The sequence below is a fragment of the Mesoplodon mirus genome (genome assembly GCF_964341445.2).
Source record: "Mesoplodon mirus genome assembly, chromosome: 4".
Lineage (NCBI taxonomy): Eukaryota > Metazoa > Chordata > Mammalia > Artiodactyla > Ziphiidae > Mesoplodon > Mesoplodon mirus.
Genome location: NC_138979.1, coordinates 101,242,499 through 101,261,076, shown reverse-complemented (window position 1 = coordinate 101,261,076; position 18,578 = coordinate 101,242,499). Strand labels below are relative to the sequence as shown.

The window sequence follows — 18,578 nt, the reverse complement described above, 5'->3', positions numbered from 1 at the left end:
ACTTAAATTCTTTTGCCTAGTCTTATTTTTTTCAAAGTAGGACTGTCTTTAAACCTTCCAGAGGTAGGTGATCATTTAACTCATGAACATTTAATTAAAAGCATTCTTCGTGGGCTTCCCGGGTGGCGCAGTGGTTGAGAGTCCGCCTGCCGATGCAGGGGACACCGGTTCGTGCCCCAGTCCGGGAAGATCCCACATGCGGCGGAGCGGCTGGGCCCGTGAGCCGTGGCCACTGAGCCTGCGCGTCCGGAGCCTGTGCAATAAGGGAAAAAGAACTGTTTATACTACATTTTGTCTGGTTTTAAAATTCTTCTGCTTTTCCATCAACATTGGCCCTGATTAAAATATCAGTTTTGTTGTTGTTAGATCTATGACAGATTTTGTTGGTAGAAAATGCCCCTTTCTTGAAATTGGATAATTCAAAATATAGGTATGTGTAAGCCCTAGCTCCTGAAAAGTTGTATAGTGGGATTAAGACACAAGGAAGCCAAACAACCAAATTAATTAATATATGCAAGTGGAGTATTTCAAGGTAATCTGTATCAGTTATTAGTAACATTCAGAAACTAATATTCTGAGTGCTAAATGGAGATTAATTATTACAAGTATATAAATATTATTATAAACCCTTAATAGCTCTTTAAAATGGTACAGCATTTTTCAGTTTCATTGGTGAAAGATCAGTTTACATTTGTAATACTTAAATCTGAATTCATCTTTTCATTCAATCCTTGTTTTTTCAAATGATCTCTCACCCCTGCACACACACACACACACACACACACACATGCATGCAGTTAAAATAAAGATGGTGTTTGGGAAAAGTTGAAATGATGGAATGTTTTGGCCTCTGCACCTTTCCTCAAAAACTGTAAGAGAAACTAAAAACATTTTTTTAAAATGCCAACACGGATACATTCCTTCTTATATTTTCTGTTCTGGCATGTGCAGGGATAGGGAGGCTGTGTGGTCTTCTGGTTAGAGCAAAGGACTGGGAGCCAGGAGGATCCTGGGTTCCAATGCGGGGCTAACCACTGACTTACTGTGTGACCTTGGGCAAGTCACTTGACCTCCTTGTGCCTCAGTCAACCATCTGGAAAATTGGTTAAAAAGCAGGACCTCGATGACAACCAGATGCTGCATCTGAGCTGAGCTTTCCTGGGTAAATAAATTACAAAAACAATTTACAGAGTTTTTAATCCCTCTTTATCATTTAATATAACATTTTGGGATAAAACAGAGTTCTTTAAGGCATGGTAATATTTGGTTGTAAGGTTTCAATAATTGCTAAGAATTTTTATAATAGAACTGTAGCCCAAAGCGTAGGCCCACACTTGTATTTGAATTTCCTTTGTGAGAGAAAATGATAAGGCTTAACTTGTAAAGCCTATGGTATGTGTATTGTATCTATGTTTCAGTATATGTTGTGCTTTTTACAGATATATATATATATATATATATATATATATATATATATATTTTTTTTTTTTTTTTTTTTTTTTTTTTTTAGTTAATTTGTTTTTACTCTTATGTTTAGGCACCGGCTTTTCCGCGAACATTGTGTTTGTGTACAAGGAAACTATATAAAGGACTTAAATATCCTTGGAAGAGATCTTTCAAAAACTATAATAATTGACAACTCACCACAAGCCTTTGCATATCAGGTAGGAAGAGGGTTGCTAAACAAACTCAGACAAATGCTGCCAAAAGATATGATGGGACAACAGAATTTTCACTGGTGGAATTTCCCTGTTTAGTGTCATCTTTTAGAATTAGGAATGCCAAATTAGTATATTCCTTGTGGAAATTTTTCTTTTAAATGAAGTACAACATACATGTAAATCTGAAGTAGTGAATCCCTAAGAAGGGACTATAAGATATATATCATTTAATAGCATTCTTATCTCTTGTTAAATCAGTAATTTAATTGTAAACATGTTTCAGAATTACGAATAGCTTAACCATGTTCTTCTGGTCTGTTTGATTTGGCATTTCAAAATATTTTCTTAGACTATTTTGTCAATGTGTTTGTACCCTTTGTCAATGATTCTTAGAAATATAAATTCAACTGGAGGGAATTCCCTGGCAGTCCAGTGGTTAGGACTCAGCACCTACACCTGCTGAGGGCCCAAGTTCCATCCCTGGTCAGGGAACTAGGATCCCGTAGGCCACACAGCACAGCATATGATAGATAGATAGATAGATAGATAGAAGACAGACAGACAAGAGATGAGCCATCTTTGCAAGATATATTTTACATGAGTATGTTTATGTGATATGGCTGAGATTTTCTTCAGAATAAATCATTGCAGAATTGGAATGGTGGAAAATGGGTTGGGTGTAGATGAAACAAGATTTGCCCTTAACTTTTCTGTTTCAAAAATGTCCATAATAAAACGTAAAAAAGAACACAAGGGGAAAAATTGCATGTGGTATTGAAGTATGTTCAGTTTAGGTCACTACTTTTATTCACTTGCATTTTGAAATAATGTTTTTAAGAATTGGTTCGTAAATAATTTCAGTTATCCTCCATCTCAAACACAGTGTTCTGTGTAAATGTTAAAAGATATTTTATCCTAGAGAATATTTACTATAAAACAAATACGGTTTGTATTTTTGTTTTTAGACCAATGAAATACCATTGAGTCAATTTGTTATGTTCCAACTATGTTTCAGGTTATCTTGCTAGTTGCTGGGAATAAAATAATGGGACACAGTCCCTGTGTAAGAGTGTATGCTTTCTAATAGTATTCTCTGTTGAGATTGGTAAAATTCCTTTATTCAAAATGCCTAGCATTGACTAATAATATTTCTTGAATGAATAATGTTTTTAGTTATGTTAATGCAAAACTTGTTTTAATGAATATTTCTTATTAAGTTTTATATACACTAAGAATAAATTACTCTGAAAAACCAATTATGTTTCAGTTCATTCCTTAACATCTGTCTCTTGCACTATTAAGTTGTCAAAGAATATGACAGACATAAACTCTGATGGCATTCCTTTTTCAAAGGAACTTACTGATTAATGTTTACTAAAATCTGTTACTTCTTTTTTTTTAAGCTTTTCCAAAGTAGGCAAAATGTAAATGAAAAGAGTTAATTACTTATTTTTCACTTTAGCTATCTAATGGAATCCCTATAGAAAGCTGGTTTATGGATAAAAATGACAATGAACTTCTAAAATTGATTCCATTTCTGGAGAAGCTGGTAGAACTGGTAAGTATATCTTATCATTTATCTTTTGGTTAGGTTTTTGTTGCTTTAACTCTATTGAAATAAATCTTTTCAGTTGCTTTATGTGTACTAACTTTAAGTCAACATGGTGGGACATTAGGGCAGAGATTGAAAAAAGATTACAAGCATTTTTTAAACTTATAAATTATATTAAAATTATGTTTATCAGTATTTAAAAATCTATATATCGAATGTTTTATTTTACCAGACTTCCTCTTGCTAACTAGTTGTCATTAACTAGTTGTGTTGAATTGATTTTGTAGTTCAGGTCTAGAATTAATGCTTATGGTACTGAAACTTTATTCTGGGAATTTTTTCCTCTATGTCCATGGATTAATTTTAAAACTACTATATAAAGTAGAATTCATTGGCTTAATGCTTTACCTGTCTTTTGGTTTGACCTCTTATTGCATAATTGTTCTTACAAAATTAATACATTAATGACAGGCTTTTTTTTTTAATCTAAATTTAACTGCTTCTGTGTAGTATCTTTTTATTTGGCAAACAAAATAATGTAAGTTATAAAATATTGATAAATGGTGGTATAGTTTCTTTGCAAAGTAATAATGTTCATAATGTTATGAGGATCACGTCTTTGAAATTACATGGCTTTTAAAATGTCTATTTCTCCACACAGAATGAAGATGTTCGACCTCACATCAGAGACCGATTTCGCTTGCATGATTTGCTGCCCCCAGATTAAGTACAAAGACTTGTCAAATCACTGAAGGGGGAGAGAATGCAGGACCCTTTTGGACTAAGACAAAAACATTGCCATTACTGTTGAAATTTTGCATTTTTGTACCCCGTCTTGCTTTTCTTATCTTGGTGCCCAATAATAATCAAGGGTTACAGAAAGAGACTTTATCTCAGATTGAATACATACAGTAGGTAGGCTAAAACAGAAGAGTCTTTAGAACTAGTGCAACTTCCAGTGAAATTTTTTTATGTACAGGACATCTGCAGTTTATAAAGAATTCTGTTTCTGCCACCAGCAGTTTGACCTGTAGTCACACAGGATTTTATGATAATAACAGAGATGAAAATGGACTTTTATTTTCTCTCTGTTTGGTGCTCTAAGTGGGTTTGTAGCCACTTTTCTGTTACTTTAAAATTCTCATTTCAACAGGAATGGCCAGTAAAAGTTGTTTTATTTTTCCTGTTAAGGTTTATAACCTTTTTACATTTTTGACCTGTATTAGATTAGAATTTCATTATGCATTCCTTTTAGTTGAGGCGCTTCATAGTTCTCTGGAAATAGTCAGTTTTTAGTTTTTTATTATACATTTGAATGGCCGTTTTCCTGCTTTGTCTGCCTGCATATTGTATATTTGTTTAAAAATATTCTCTACTTTTAGTCCATGTAAGTTTCATTTAGAACATGCATTTATATTTTGTTTCTGTAATATTCTACTGTAGGTGAAATCTTTTCAAAAATCAAGAGACTGGGTAGATAAGAATATATGAATGACTAATATTCAAAAGATTTAAACCATTGTGATGGCATGTGTTCCCAAGTGGTAATATCTTGCAGTGGCACACAGATTTGATGGATAAAAGGTATACCTCAGACTTCACTGTGCTCACCAATCTTTGAGGAGAATAAGTTTGGTCACCTGTTGGGCTTGATTTGGTTACTGATGCCTTTGGTTTTCTCCAGGAATGAAGTATTCAGCACAGTGATTCAGTATTTTTAGTTATTTTGCATGGGCTGGTAGTACCTCTGTTATGCTCTCAGTTACAATCAGTTAAAACTCTGTGTAACAGTCTTGGTACCTTACAGTAGCTATGCATAATCCTGTGGCACAGTAAACTCCCAAGCCACCAATGCAGTGAATATGTTCTCATAGTGGTTTTCTATGCTATATGAAAATAGTCTTCAAGCCTTGGTTCTCTAATGCAGCTACCACAAGAGGTTGATATTTTTATAGTGGCGTGTAATCTCTTTCGGGAGGCTTTTTATGGAAGGTAGAATTTGTAAAAGTTAGTATGCTTTGCCTCTCAACTGCATTATCATGCCACAGGCTCAGACTGTTTTTGTGTAAAGGATGTCAAAGAACGGCACTTTTTCTAAAGAGAAGTTTGATATTTTGTATGCTTGTTAAGAAAGTACAGTATTGGAAATTAAAGGTGGACAACTGATAATTGAGGAGTATGTCACTTAATTTTTTATGTATATTACCTGTTTACTTGTACAACTTATTGTACAAATTACATGCAGCTTCATTTTCAAATGAATCCTTAAAATAAGGAAATCTTTTTAGAAAAACATTTAATTTTTGTATTTTTGATTTTAAAGGCATGAGTTATGTCAATTTTCAGTGTATTAATGAAGATTTTAACTTTTCATCAGGTTGAGTGTTTTCTTACTATATTATCTGTTGTGTATGTAGTTAGCAAATTGTGTCACTGAACTGTTTAAAAATCTAGCATGTAGAGCAAGCCTGTTTTGTGGAAAATCCTTATTCATTAAAAAAATAATCATGGCAGATTTTCTGCAAAAAAAAAAAAGCAAAAGCATTTGCAATTCAGAATACTGGGGTTTTTTTGTTTGTTTTTAATTTAAAGAAAGGTATTTTGCTTGCAGGAAAAAAATACTACAGATTCATTTTAATGAGAATCTTTGAAATGTATTTATCTTTAGGGCATCTGGGCATCTTTATGCTGTTTGTCTTCTGTCTTTCTTGAAATAAAATGTACATATGTTACCTTTACATATGCTCTTGCTCAAAATTGTGAACCTGGTTACATTTCTCCTTGCTTCCTTTTTATGTTCAAACAGCAAACCCCAAAACCTATACAGGATCTAAACTTTCAGCTTGCGTTATAATTGCTGAAAGCTTTTCTGATTAAGTAAATACAGTCTCAACAGGCTTTCCCACAACTAAAAGGGAAATGTAAGCACCTATATATACCACTGTGCCTATAGGCACTTTAAAAACAACTTTTAATCATCTTTTATTGGTAAAGCTGTTTTTGATCCCCTCCTAGGAGAGCTCCTTTAAGTTGACTGACAAATGAATCGAGCCTAACAAGATTCTGTAAAGAAATAAACTAAGGAAGAATTTTATATGGCCTGAGAAAATTTCTTGAGATCAATTCAGTCTATTTTTCTTCATTACTTGATTTGAGTCATTTTAAATTTGTTATTAATACAAAATTTAAAATAAGTTATAGAGACAGTTATCCAGCTTCCTCCACTTTGAAATGTGTTATCTTATTACCCCTTCTTTCCTTTATCTGTTGGTAGATATTACCTTAAACATTTCCATTAGTTAAATGGAGGTGTTTATCAATTGAGATGTGCCCAGCCCCTTCAGTTCACACAGAAAACATGAACTCTTAAAAACTGACTAGTAAATGCAGGAGAGATGGATACCTGATAGGACACAGCAAAAGTGACCTATATACACATTACGACTCTGAAGTACATATTATAATTGTGATATTTCCAGTGGTAAATGTCTGACTTTTAAAGACATTCTTTTAAATATTTGTATTATTGTTAGGATGTTTTAATCAGTTGTGTTTTTTAATTCCATGTAATATATGTAGCCCTAATCAGATTTATAGCACCATATTTCTCCTTGGGTCTTAAAAGAGAGTTGACAACAATTTAAAAGCATAAATTGTTTTATATTAGCTAGTATGTATATTTATTTACCCGATGGCTTTATCTTGTTTCCCAAAATTTTGGGGGGATTTGTTGAAAGCATTGTAACTTCTATAAATGGCTATTTTCTTGTAACTGTCAGTGAAAATGGATGTGTACGTTGTGTTTTTATATTACTTTGGTTTTCCTGGTTTGTTTGTTTTTTGGGTTTTGGGGGGGATGGTTAAACATAGAATCATTTTTTTAAAGTTATCTTTGGCCAGTGACTTTTTCAACTAGATATTACTTTCATTCAACCATCTAAAGAAGTTTGTTTTTCACTGTTTTGTTCAGTCAACTTACTGAAAAACAGAGGCTTCATCTCATCAATGAAGAAAGCATTTCATTATCCCTACAAATCTTTGCAGCGAGCACAGACTTCTTCATAAGGACCAGATCTTTTCCACGTCTTGTGTCAATCACATAAAGCTGAAATGTAAAGGACACTGAAGCCTTCATTTAATTGTCCTAACATGATGGTGTTATATACTACATCATTAGCTAGTTAAGGTTTTCTGACCTGACTTCTCTTTGTCTTCCTAGGTATTTATTTGTTATCTCTTTTAATCTTGTGTATCTAAATTAACTTAGTGTTAATAGTCACCCACCAAATAACTATGCCAAGTAACTAGGAAAGAATGTTTATTTTATTTCCCCTTATAGGGGAAGAGTGGACTGGGAACAAAAATGTATGGGCCAAAAGGCCTTAGGTTGTCATTCATTCACTTTCTTATTCCTCTCATGAGCTGTTTTTGAGTATAGTATTTTTTCAGTGCTTATGTGCTTGATTATGTCATTACTTTTCATGTCGTCCCCTGAGTTAAAAGCCTGCTAGGAACCTGTATAAAATACATTTTAAAATTTCAGAATAAGAACCACAGAACTCAGTATCTTATATTTAAATGCTCCTTAAATTATTATTGGAATCCAAGTCTCATTCACTAGGATACATTTTTATAAAATGTTTCTCTGTATCTTGAATTGAAATTACTTGCCCGGAGGCAAGAGTTCCGGGGTTATGTGTTTTGAGAAATTTTTAAAAGGGGAGATGAGAGCAACAAGCTTATACTTACTTTATGGTTTTTATATTAGTTATTAGTATTTTAAAATATATCACTGGTTCCCAAACCTGACTCTTCATTAGAATTACTCTGTGGAGCTTTTGAAATACAGATTCTTGAGGCCTGACCTCTGCCAAATTGTCTCACTGGGTCTAGAGTGGGGCCTGAGAGTTCTGTATTTTTTAAAAGCTCTCCAAGTGATTCTCATAGATTTGGGAAATCACTACTTTACTTAATGTGACAGTGGTTTGGGACTTGAGAATAGGCAACAAAATTAAGTTTACCAGACATCTCTTTGTGGTAGAGTTTTCTTTTTTCTTTTTTTAACTGGGACCAGATTTCACAGAACTTATTCAAGATGCATGGAGGAATAATAAAGAAGATTGAGGTTACTGCTTATTATCATTCATGTCTTTCATACTTTTTAAGAGTTTGCATTTTCTAGCACTTGGAATAGTTGATCATATACACAGCTGAAGGACATATCCCTGAATGAGACCATTATATATATTAACTGTAAAATATTTCACTATTTTTTTATTTTATAAATCTTTGTAGAAATAAGCAATGAAATACTACTTTCATCTTTTGAAATGGGATTTTTCAAGGCAGTGTCCTTTTGGCATTAAGGTAGGGGGGAGTTAATATTCTCTCTGCCTTTTTCCACATGAATCAATATAAAGTCATGGACATTTAAAATATTCAATTTAATTTCAACATATTTACTATGCAGTATAGCCGTGAACAAGTAATGTAGATTTAGTTTTCTCATCTTCAAATGCCCTGATCACCCTACCTCACAGGGTTGTTGTGGGGATAAATAAAACTTTTATGGAAGCACTTTTCTTTGGTGATATTTTATCAGCCATTAGAAACAATATAATATCTAACAACTTATATTTGTATAGTGCTTTGTTTAGAAGCACACAATTTTTTCACATTGCTTTCTCTTTTGATGATCTGTTAAGGAACGTAGAGCAGGTTACAGATATGGAAAGAACAGATAAGGAAACAAGCTCAGAGAGGGCTGTGACCCAAGACCTCACAGCTGTTCTAGGAGACTTGAATTCAAGTATCATTACAACAGGCTATTTCCCAAGGCGTTGGCATTTTTGTATAATCATGTTTGTACATAAATACAAAGCTTTCCCTAGTTTATAAAATGAATGTAGCCAACAAAATGTTCTTATAAAAGAATATATTAACTCAGTGCAAAAGCTTGTGGTACAAACTAGGCCCTAGAGTTTAACAATCCAAGTTTTAAACTAGAAGGAAATTCCGTCTTCTAAGTGTACATCTTTATTTTACAGATGTAAAATATGTCTAGAAAAGTGTCTTCCCAAGATCGCAAAGTTGGGATTAGAATCTAGCTCTCAATTACCATTACTCAAAGTAATGACTTTAGGAGGAATAACATTCTTAATTTCTGGAACTACCAGAAGTGCAGAAGTTGCATAAAACCTGAATAATGAAGTGGTTAGCTTTAAAAAGTAGAGATAAAATGGCAAGAAAGAACCAGATTATGGTGAGCTAAAATGAAATTATACTTGATGTAATGGGCTAAGTAACTTGAACCAGTATAACAACAAAATAGCAAGCTGGTCCCACCCCAGTCTCTGTGATGAGACTTAAATACAGTATTGCTAACTATAGTCACCATACTATACGTTAGATCCTTGGAACATTAGATCCTCAAACCACTAGAAGTCTGTACCCTTTGACCAACATCTCTTCATTTTCCTCACCCCCACCCCCAGTTCCTGGCTGGGATGAGACTTGATAACTATTTTCCCTGAGCTTCAAAGGAGTGTAATGCACACAGACTGGTTTGAGTGCCACTGCAGTAGGCCTTTAGAAATAAATGACTGGAGTTGGGAATAGTTGACTTAGGAGTATGGGTAATAAAAAGGAAAGTTCAGAGTCAAAAGACCTGAATTCAAGAACTTAAGAATTCATCCACTTACTAGACAAAGGTGTTCTCTGATCCTTAATTTGTTCATCTGTAAAATGGGTGGTGAAACGTGTACACAAATAACTACCAGAACTGAAATGTTGAAGCAGCTAATTTTCTTGAGGGTGTGTGAGATATATACAGGGTGTTGGGAGATGTCTGAAGCTAGAGGGGGCAGAAATGAGCAGTAGAATCAGATTATTTTAATACCACAGATGTCAGGGAGATTTTTTTAAGAAAGACATGAGCAGCAAGCAGTCTGGAAAGAAAGACTGGAGAAGTGGTAATGGAGCGGTCACCTATGATTGATTGTTAAGAACAGCGGTCTCCAACCTTTTCGGCACCAGAGACCAGTTTTGTGGAAGACGATTTTAACACGGCCTGGTGGCGGCGGGAGGGATGGTTTCGGGATGATTAAAGCGCATTACATTTATTGTGCACTTTATTTCTATTATTATTACATTTGTAATATATAATGAAATAGTTACACAACTCACCGTAATGCTGACCGGAGGAGGAGCTCTGGCGGTAATGCGAGCGACGACGGGAAGTAGCTTGTTAATACAGATGAAGCTTCGTTTGCTCACCGGCTGCTCACCTCCTGCTGTGCGGCTTGGTTCCTAACAGGCCACCGACCGGTACCCGTCCGCAGCCCGGGGGTTGGGGACCCCTGGTTAAGAACATTTTGGATGAAAATAATGCTAACTGTGAAGGAAGAAATGGAGGATGAGGAAATTAAAGAGTGAGTATTAAATGGCTTGAGAAGTAAGTAGTTGGGGTAGCAGGCTCATGTAAATGGACTTGACGAGTTAGAAGTCTCTTAGTAATCAGTGAACCAAATGAACTAGAGCTTTTAGTGGCTCCCATATACTGAGCTTTAATGTTCTATTTGATGTATGACAATTGTTGAAGGTAGCTGTAGGTAGCCTTCCTGATGACAGTAAAAGTCGTTTAAAAACACTGCCTTACTATGCTAGGCTCTGTGGATGGCTGAAGAAAGCAAACCTGACACTGCTCTCAAGCTAACAGGCTAGCAGTGGAGACTGACATTTGCTGGGAAAAGGAACATGAAGAAAAGACTGGCTTTGAGGGCTAATAACACAATCTAATCTGAAGTCAGGCTTGGATTGGCTGAAGAAGTATTAAGTTGAGATCTGTAGAACATTTATTGAAAGAATATTAAGCCAGGCTTGGTTGGGGGAGGGGGTAAAGTTAAGGGGGTAAATAATCAGATTTGTTTTAAAAATATCACTTTGATTGCTGAATAGGGAATAAATTGAGTGGGAGACCAGTTTGAAGAAATACAGATGTTGACCTAATTCGTTCCACGCAAAGAATTTCCTTTCTCCACGATAATATGGTTAATGTATTGGGTGCTAGCATCGTAATGGGCAATCTGAGGTCGGAGATTGGTAAAGCTCTAGGGAAAGTATGGCTTGCCCAGCTTAATGATAGAAATGGGAAGGTACTTTAGGATTTTATGGCACCATATAAAAGTTAAGTATGGAAAAATGTATAGGAGTTGAAAGGAAACAGATGCTGTCATTTCACGTCTTGGGTAGGCTCTTTAGGGAAGGAGGGTTAAAATTGAAAAAACTCATTAGTTGTTTCTACATCAAATCATGTAAATCAAATCAGTGATTTTGGTATTTTAAAGATGAGTGTTTTGGGGGGGGGTTTGGTCAAGCGGGGCAGCATGTGAGATCTTAGTTCCCCAACCAGGGATGGAACCTGTGCCCCCTGCACTGGAAGTGCGGAGTCTTAACCACTGGACCGCCAGGGAAGTCCCTATAAATGAGTTTTAATCTGGTGCTATTTGCAATTAAAACCGCCTCCTCAGCCTGACCTAATTTCATCTTTATGAGATTTTGAGTCTGGTGCTTAAGGCACTTCACTTAAAAATAAGCCATAAGCAGCCCTGCTTCTTTTCTGCTGGTGTTTACTCTCCTATGGCTTTAATGATGAAGCTTCTTGAAGGCAGAGGTTTTAATGTTAATTTGTTCAACAAACACTGATCAGTTACTCTGCTTATCTGTAAGATGGGAATAGTGTTATGTGTGATTATAGGGTTTCCCTAGAGATTAGTGTGTGGATCACAGATTAGTTTTAAGGAATAATCGAAGTCTCCAGCACAGAGTTCTTGACAATTGTCTCCCGGCTTCTTTATTTCAAAAAGCAGCAGGCACAATTCTGTGAATAAATTCTATTCTAAATTTCTGCTTCAAAAATTTAGCAATGAAGCATATATATAGCCCATGTATTTTTTCCATAGCACCTCCAACTCTCACACCCTATTTTCAATTGCATGTGGTTTAATACCTTGAAGTTAATACCCCAGAACCTAGAATAGTACTTGGTACAGGGTAGGCCGTCAATAATTATTTGTTGAATACATACATGACATAATGAATGAGCTCATATTTCAAAGTTTGGACTTCAAGTTATAAGTCCAGAAAATTGATTCTGAATGTGCAACTCAGAATTGATGAAATGCAGAGGAATTGGTTCACACTAACTAAACTCACAAAACACTAATTTTTAGGCCAAATATCAATTCCATTCATTTACCTCCTTATGAAACTAAATCACAATCCGATGCCAGCTTGGTAAGGGTAGAACCAGAGAGAAGGTCTACTGAAAGAGAATCATAACGTCTAATATCAAGTCAACAGGATGCCCTCATCTTCATCTCTACTAGGTATCTGCCAGAAGTCTGCAGGTCAGCTTAGCCTTTTCACTGGGGACTGTCAAAATCTTGTTCTTTGGCCTCACCTCCCCTATATTTCACCTTCTTTCTGTTAACATTTTTTGTTTGTTTGAAGATACATTGTCTTAGAACATCTTCAGGCAAGTAAATACAGATGACTGTATTACCACTTCAGAAATACACAGTCTTGCTTTCCTGAGTCTTCACCTTGGGATATTCGATTGAATCTGGCGCCTTCTTAGCCAATTATTTACTATTTCCTAGTTCAGGTCATTGCTATAATGCTGGGGCTTACTAGTAATATATTAAAAAAGCAGCTTTCTTTGGGGTGCAGCTGTATTAATTTTCTTTTGAGACTACCTTTCATGAGGAGAAACAATGGCCTGATGGGCGAGTTTTTCTTTGAGAAAAAAACCCAGTTTTGCCTAGAAATTTATTCATGCAGTCATTCAACAGTTATTAAGTGCCCACTATGTGCCAAACAGACTTAAGTATAGCAGAGCTTAGCCTCTCAAGATTTCTTATCTGCAGATAAGACTACTAAGATGTATTTGTTAAAAATTTTAGCTGAGGCCAATAATGGAATTTACTGGAAAGATACTGGGGTACCTCATGGCATTTAAGGAAGAGCTGGACAACTGGACCTCAAGGGAAGGCAAGAGGAACTAAGGTGGCTTGGGAAATCATCACTTCATCAGGAGGTCTTTCCTTCAGGCTGCTGTCATCTGCCACCAACTCCCAGGTCCTGAGAGTCTTGAGTTCCAAATTCTAAAGTCCTGGGAAAGAGAATCTTTCCATTATCACTGTATAACAATTCACCTCAAGATTTAAGAGGCTTAAGATAAGTTATCTCTCACAGATCTGTGGGCTGACTGGGCTCAACTGGACAGCTCTTGCTTGGGGTCTTCTGTGGTTGCAATCAAATGGTAGTTGTGGACTGCAAATTCCCTGGTGGTCCAGTGGTTAGGACTCCAAGCTTCTACTGCAGGGGGCCTGGGTTTGATCCCTGGCCAGGGAACTAGGATGCCACAAGCTGCACAGCAAAAAAAAAAAAAAAAAAAAAAAGTAGCTGTGGATGGAATCATCTGATGGTTCAACTAGACTGGATGTCCAAGATGACTTCTTTGCTCCCGTGTCTGGCATCTCTGCTGGGATAATCTGGAACAGCCAGGGGCTGGCTGAATACTTCTCTCTCCCTAAACAGGCTCTCTGTAAGGTTATCTTGAAACAGCATGGCAATCTTAGGGTAGTAAGACTTCTTAAATGGCGGCTGGCTTCTACCAGAGTGAGCATTCCAAAAGGCACAGGTGGAAGCTGCAAGGCTTGTTATAGCCTAGCCTTGGGTGTCACTTCTGTCCTATTCTACTGGTTAAATATGAATTATAGGGCTACCCCAGACTCAAAAATTACATAAGGGCTTGGATACTATTCATTAAAGGGCCATCTTCGGAGACTAGCTACCAGATAATTTGATGGTTCCACTGGGTTATTTATATCCCACCTAGGGGCAGATTCAGATTTTATACAGTTTGAAGCATATACAATTTGGAGGGCTTTCTTGAAGAATGGAAGGGGCCTGTGCAATGAGGGGCCCTGAAGCTACAGCTTCATTAGATTCATAGGTAATCTGCTTCTGATCCCCCCTTCGCAAATCAGCTATGGTAAGGGAGTAGAATGGCTTGGGGAGCCCACCTACTCTTGTACACTAGGACTATTTCCAGAAAAGGAGAAATCATTGTGAGCTTTCCCCACTCCTCACCATAAGTGTCCAGTGTTCAGTTCAATATAATCTGATCATTTGAATGTTTAGAACTCAGGTCTCCTGACTTACAACAGTGAATTTTCAAATATACTATATTCCATAGTATTTTAAAATTTGTATTTAAAAAATGTAGTAGAATTGGAAGGATACAAAATTTTTTTTAACTTACTATCCTTTATACACCTTTTTCTCCTGGCTACTTTTAAATGTTGATGTCCTTCAAGGTTTCTCATTCTATCCTATCTTCAGATGGCCTCTACTTCACTTGATTCCATCCACCCCCATCATCAGATAACTCCTAATCCTCTATCTGTGGCTCAGACCTCTCTAGTTCCAAATGTATACTAGACATTTCTATTTGGATGCCTCAGAGGAATGTCAAGATCTGTGTGGCCAAGACTTAACCTATCCTCATTCCTTATTATGATGAGAAACACCATTCAGGCATCTTCAGAGACATTTACGGAGCATTTACTACATGCCAGGCACTGGGAATACAGTAGCAAAGAGCACAGACAAGATACCTGTGCTCCAAACAGATATTAAATAAGGAAACAAGGTCATTAGAAATTGTGATAAGTGCTATGACAAAACCAGAGTGACAAGATGAGTAACTGGGCAAGGCCCCTTGCTGGAGGGAGATCAGGGAAGAACTTTCTACAAAGGTAACATCTGAATTTTGGAGGAAGAAAAGCCAACCATGTAAAGGTGTGGAAAGAGCACTGTAGACAGAAAGAATAGCAAGCACAAAGTCCAAAAATAGGAAAAGGCTTAGTAGCCTCAGAGGGCCAGTAACAATGATGTTAATGAGAGGGAATGGCATCATAAGGGGGTTGGTGGGAGGTAGGAGTCAGATTATGCAGAGCCTTGTAGGCCATCATAAGGAGTTGAATTTAAATCCAAAACAAACAAACAAACAAACACCAAGAAGCCACTAAAGGGATTTCAACTAGGAGGAAGGGGTGTGATGATCTAATTTACATTTTTTTAAATAAACTGTCTGGTATATAGTGAATGGACTGTGGAGAGGGAAGAGTAGAAGAAGGAAAACCAATTGAAAGCATATTATAGTAGAACAGCCTAGAGAAAGCTTGGATTAAGGTGGTAGCAAGAGACATGGATTCGAGATTAATATTGGAAGTAATTCACAGACATTGGTGATGGACTGAATTTAAGGGGTAAGTGAGAGGAAGAAAGCAAGGATAGCTCCCAGGTTTTGGACTTGAGCACCTATAGATGGATGTTACTTCCACTCAATCTCCAAAGGCATCATCCTCTACTGCTCCCTTCCCCTCCTCCTCCATATCCAGTCAGTCACTGTGTTAGTCAGGGTTATTCAGAGAAACAGAACCAGTAGCATGTGTATATATAGAGAGAAAGATTTATTTTAAGAAATGGCTCACAGGGAATTCCCTGGCTGTCCAGTGGTTCGGACTTGGCACTTTCACTGCTGAGGGCCCGGGTTCAATCCTTGGTTGAGGAACTAAGATCCCACAAGCTGTGCAGCACGGCAAAAGAAAGAAAGAAAGGAAGGAAGGAGGGAAGGAAGGAAGAAAGAAGGAAAGAAAGAAAAAGAAATTGGCTCACGTAATTGTGGGAGCTGGCAAGTCTCAAATCTGCAGGGCAGGTCAGCAGGCTGGAGACCCATAGAAGAGCTGATGCTGCAGAGTCCAAAGGCAGTCTGTAGGCAGAATCCCTTTTTCCTCAGTGTGTTTTCTTTTCTTTTCTTTTTTAAAAAAATTAATTAATTAATTATTTTTTGGTTTTCGTTGCTGGGCGTGGGCTTTCTCTAGTGGAGAGTGGGGGCTACTCTTCATCGCGGTGCATGGGCTTCTCATTGCAGTGGCTTTTCTTGTTGCGGAGTGTGGGCTCTAGGCGCAGGGGCTTCAGCAGTTGTGGCACACGGCTCAGCAGCTGTGGCTTACAGGCTCAGCAGCTGTGGCTCACAGGCTCTAGAGCGCAGGCTCAGTAGTTGTGGTGCATTGGGCTTAGTTGCTCTGCGGCATGTGGGATCTTCATGGCTCGAACCCGTGTCCCCTGCATTGGCAGGTGGATTCCCAACCACGGTGCCACCAGGGAAGTCCTCAGTGTGTTTTCTTTTCTTTTCTTTTTTTTTTTTTTTTGCGGTACGCGGGCCTCTCACTGTTGTGGCCTCTCCCGTTGCGGAGCACAGGCTCCGGACGCGCAGGCTCAGCGGCCATGGCTCACGGGCTCAGCCACTCCGCGGCATGTGGGATCCTCCCGGACCAGGGCACGAACCCGTGTCCCCTGCATCGGCAGGCGGACTGTCAACCACTGCGCCACCAGGGAAGCCCCCCATTTAAAAAAATATTAATTAATTAATTTATTTATTTTTGGTGGTGTTGGGTCTTCGTTGCTGCGTGTGAGCTTTCTCTGGTTGCGGCGAGCAGGGGCTACTCTTCTTTGCGGCGTGCGGGCTTCTCATTGCGGTGGCTTCTCTTGTTGCGGAGCACGGGCTCTAGGCACGGGGGCTTCAGTAGTTGTGGCACGCGGGCTCAGTAGTTGTGGCTCGCGGGCTCAGTAGTTGTGGCACACGGGCTTAGTTGCTCCACGGCATGTGGGATCTTCCCAGACCAGGGCTCGAAACCGTGTCCCCTCATTGCCAGGTGGATTCTTAACCACTGAGCCACCAGGAAAGCCCTTGGTGTGTTTTCTTAATGCCTTCAATTCACTGGATAAGACCCATCCACATTATGGAGGGTAATCTGTTTTACTCAAAATCTGCGTCTTAAAGGTTAATCATAAACAAAAAATACATTCACAGCAACAACTAGACTAGTGATTAACCCAAAACTGGGTACCATGGCCTAGCCAAGATGACACATAAAATTAATCATCACAGTCACTAAATTCGTTGATTCTGACCCTTAACTATTTATCTGATTGGTTCCTTCCTCTTTTGCCACTGCCTTGCTTTAGGATGGTGTTCTTCTCTATTAATTCATAAAATATTTACTTAGGTATTGGATACTGTGCCAAATGCTGGAGATATAACTGTTAATAAAAGACAGATTGTGCCCTAGGGACCTTACATTCTAGTCTTTCCTTGCCTTCTGTCTTGCCTCCTTCCAATCCCTCTTTATCAATGGATGGCTGTATAGCATTGCCTCTCACACTTTAACATACAAATCATCTGAGGATCTTGTTAAAAGGCAGCTTCTGATTCTGGGATGGGGTCTGAGATTCTACATTTCTGACAAGCTCCCAGGTGTTGCTGATCAGGAACAAACTTTGAGTAAGTGGGCTGTAGGATATCTTTTGGAAGACCATCTTTTATAAAATGTGTACTATTTGTAGACTCTGAAAAGGTACACAAGAAATGGGAAACAATAGCTGCCACCAGAAAAAACAGAATGGCTGATCACTGTGTATACCCTTTTATAACTTGAACGTTGTACCAAGTACGTGTGTTACATATTCAAAAATAAAGAAAACAACAAAAACAAAATAAAAATAACTGAAACTGCACGCCTCTGAAAATCCTGCAGTGGAGCCCAATGGCCCAAAGGACAGAGTGCAGGTTAACCCATCTTAAACCCTTTATTACGATCAGTTTACCTTTTCAGCTTATCTCCAATTGCGCCATGCAGTCAGACCAGGGACCACATGCAATCTTTCTACTGGAAATGCACTGGAGCAAATTTCACCTGGTCTTTAAAACTCGTTACTGCAGTGCTTACCCTCCCGAAGCCTTTCATGTAGCCTACCGCTCCCCGCCTGCCCCCCGCGGTTAAAGTTACCCATTTACATTTAACCTCGCAATGCTTCTTTTTGTTGCGGTCATCGCACTGTGTCGAAATGTGTTTACATGTCTATTTTTGCTACTTGATTGTGCGCTCCTTTAGGGCAAGGCTAGAGTTTATGCTTAGCGCAGATCGAGTTCCGAAATTATTCTGCGAAAGAATGAATCATGTATTGGCTTCAAGGAGCTCAAAGGAAGGGAAAATCCTTGAGCACTGGGGCTGCCTTCGATCCCGAACTGGAGGCAAGTGTGCCAGGAGCTGACTCTGAGCACCCTGGGTGGGAAGGCTGACAGGAGCTCGGCCCTCTCCGCTCGCTTCTTCCCGGGAGCCCTGCGTACCCCGGCTTCCAGAGGGACCCCACCTCGCCCAGTGCAACCGCGCCCTCCAGTGATCGGGGAGGCCAATCCACCGCCCCCACAGGTGGGCGTGGAGTTCAGAGCCCGC

At 38.2% G+C, this 18,578-nt stretch overlaps 1 protein-coding gene across 2 annotated transcripts in view; it reads left to right on the top strand.

Moving 5' to 3' along the window:
* CTDSPL2 (CTD small phosphatase like 2) overlaps positions 1 to 7,102 on the top strand; it is a 70,577-nt gene extending 63,475 nt beyond the window's left edge. For both annotated transcript variants that reach the window (XM_082617142.1, XM_082617141.1), the window contains exons 11-13: positions 1,538 to 1,664; positions 3,124 to 3,219; positions 3,875 to 7,102. In XM_082617142.1, the coding sequence (XP_082473268.1) occupies positions 1,538 to 1,664; positions 3,124 to 3,219; positions 3,875 to 3,940 (289 nt within the window). In that variant the 3' untranslated portion in view covers positions 3,941 to 7,102. The remainder of the gene's footprint in view (positions 1 to 1,537; positions 1,665 to 3,123; positions 3,220 to 3,874) is intronic.
* The last annotated feature ends 11,476 nt before the right edge of the window (positions 7,103 to 18,578 follow it).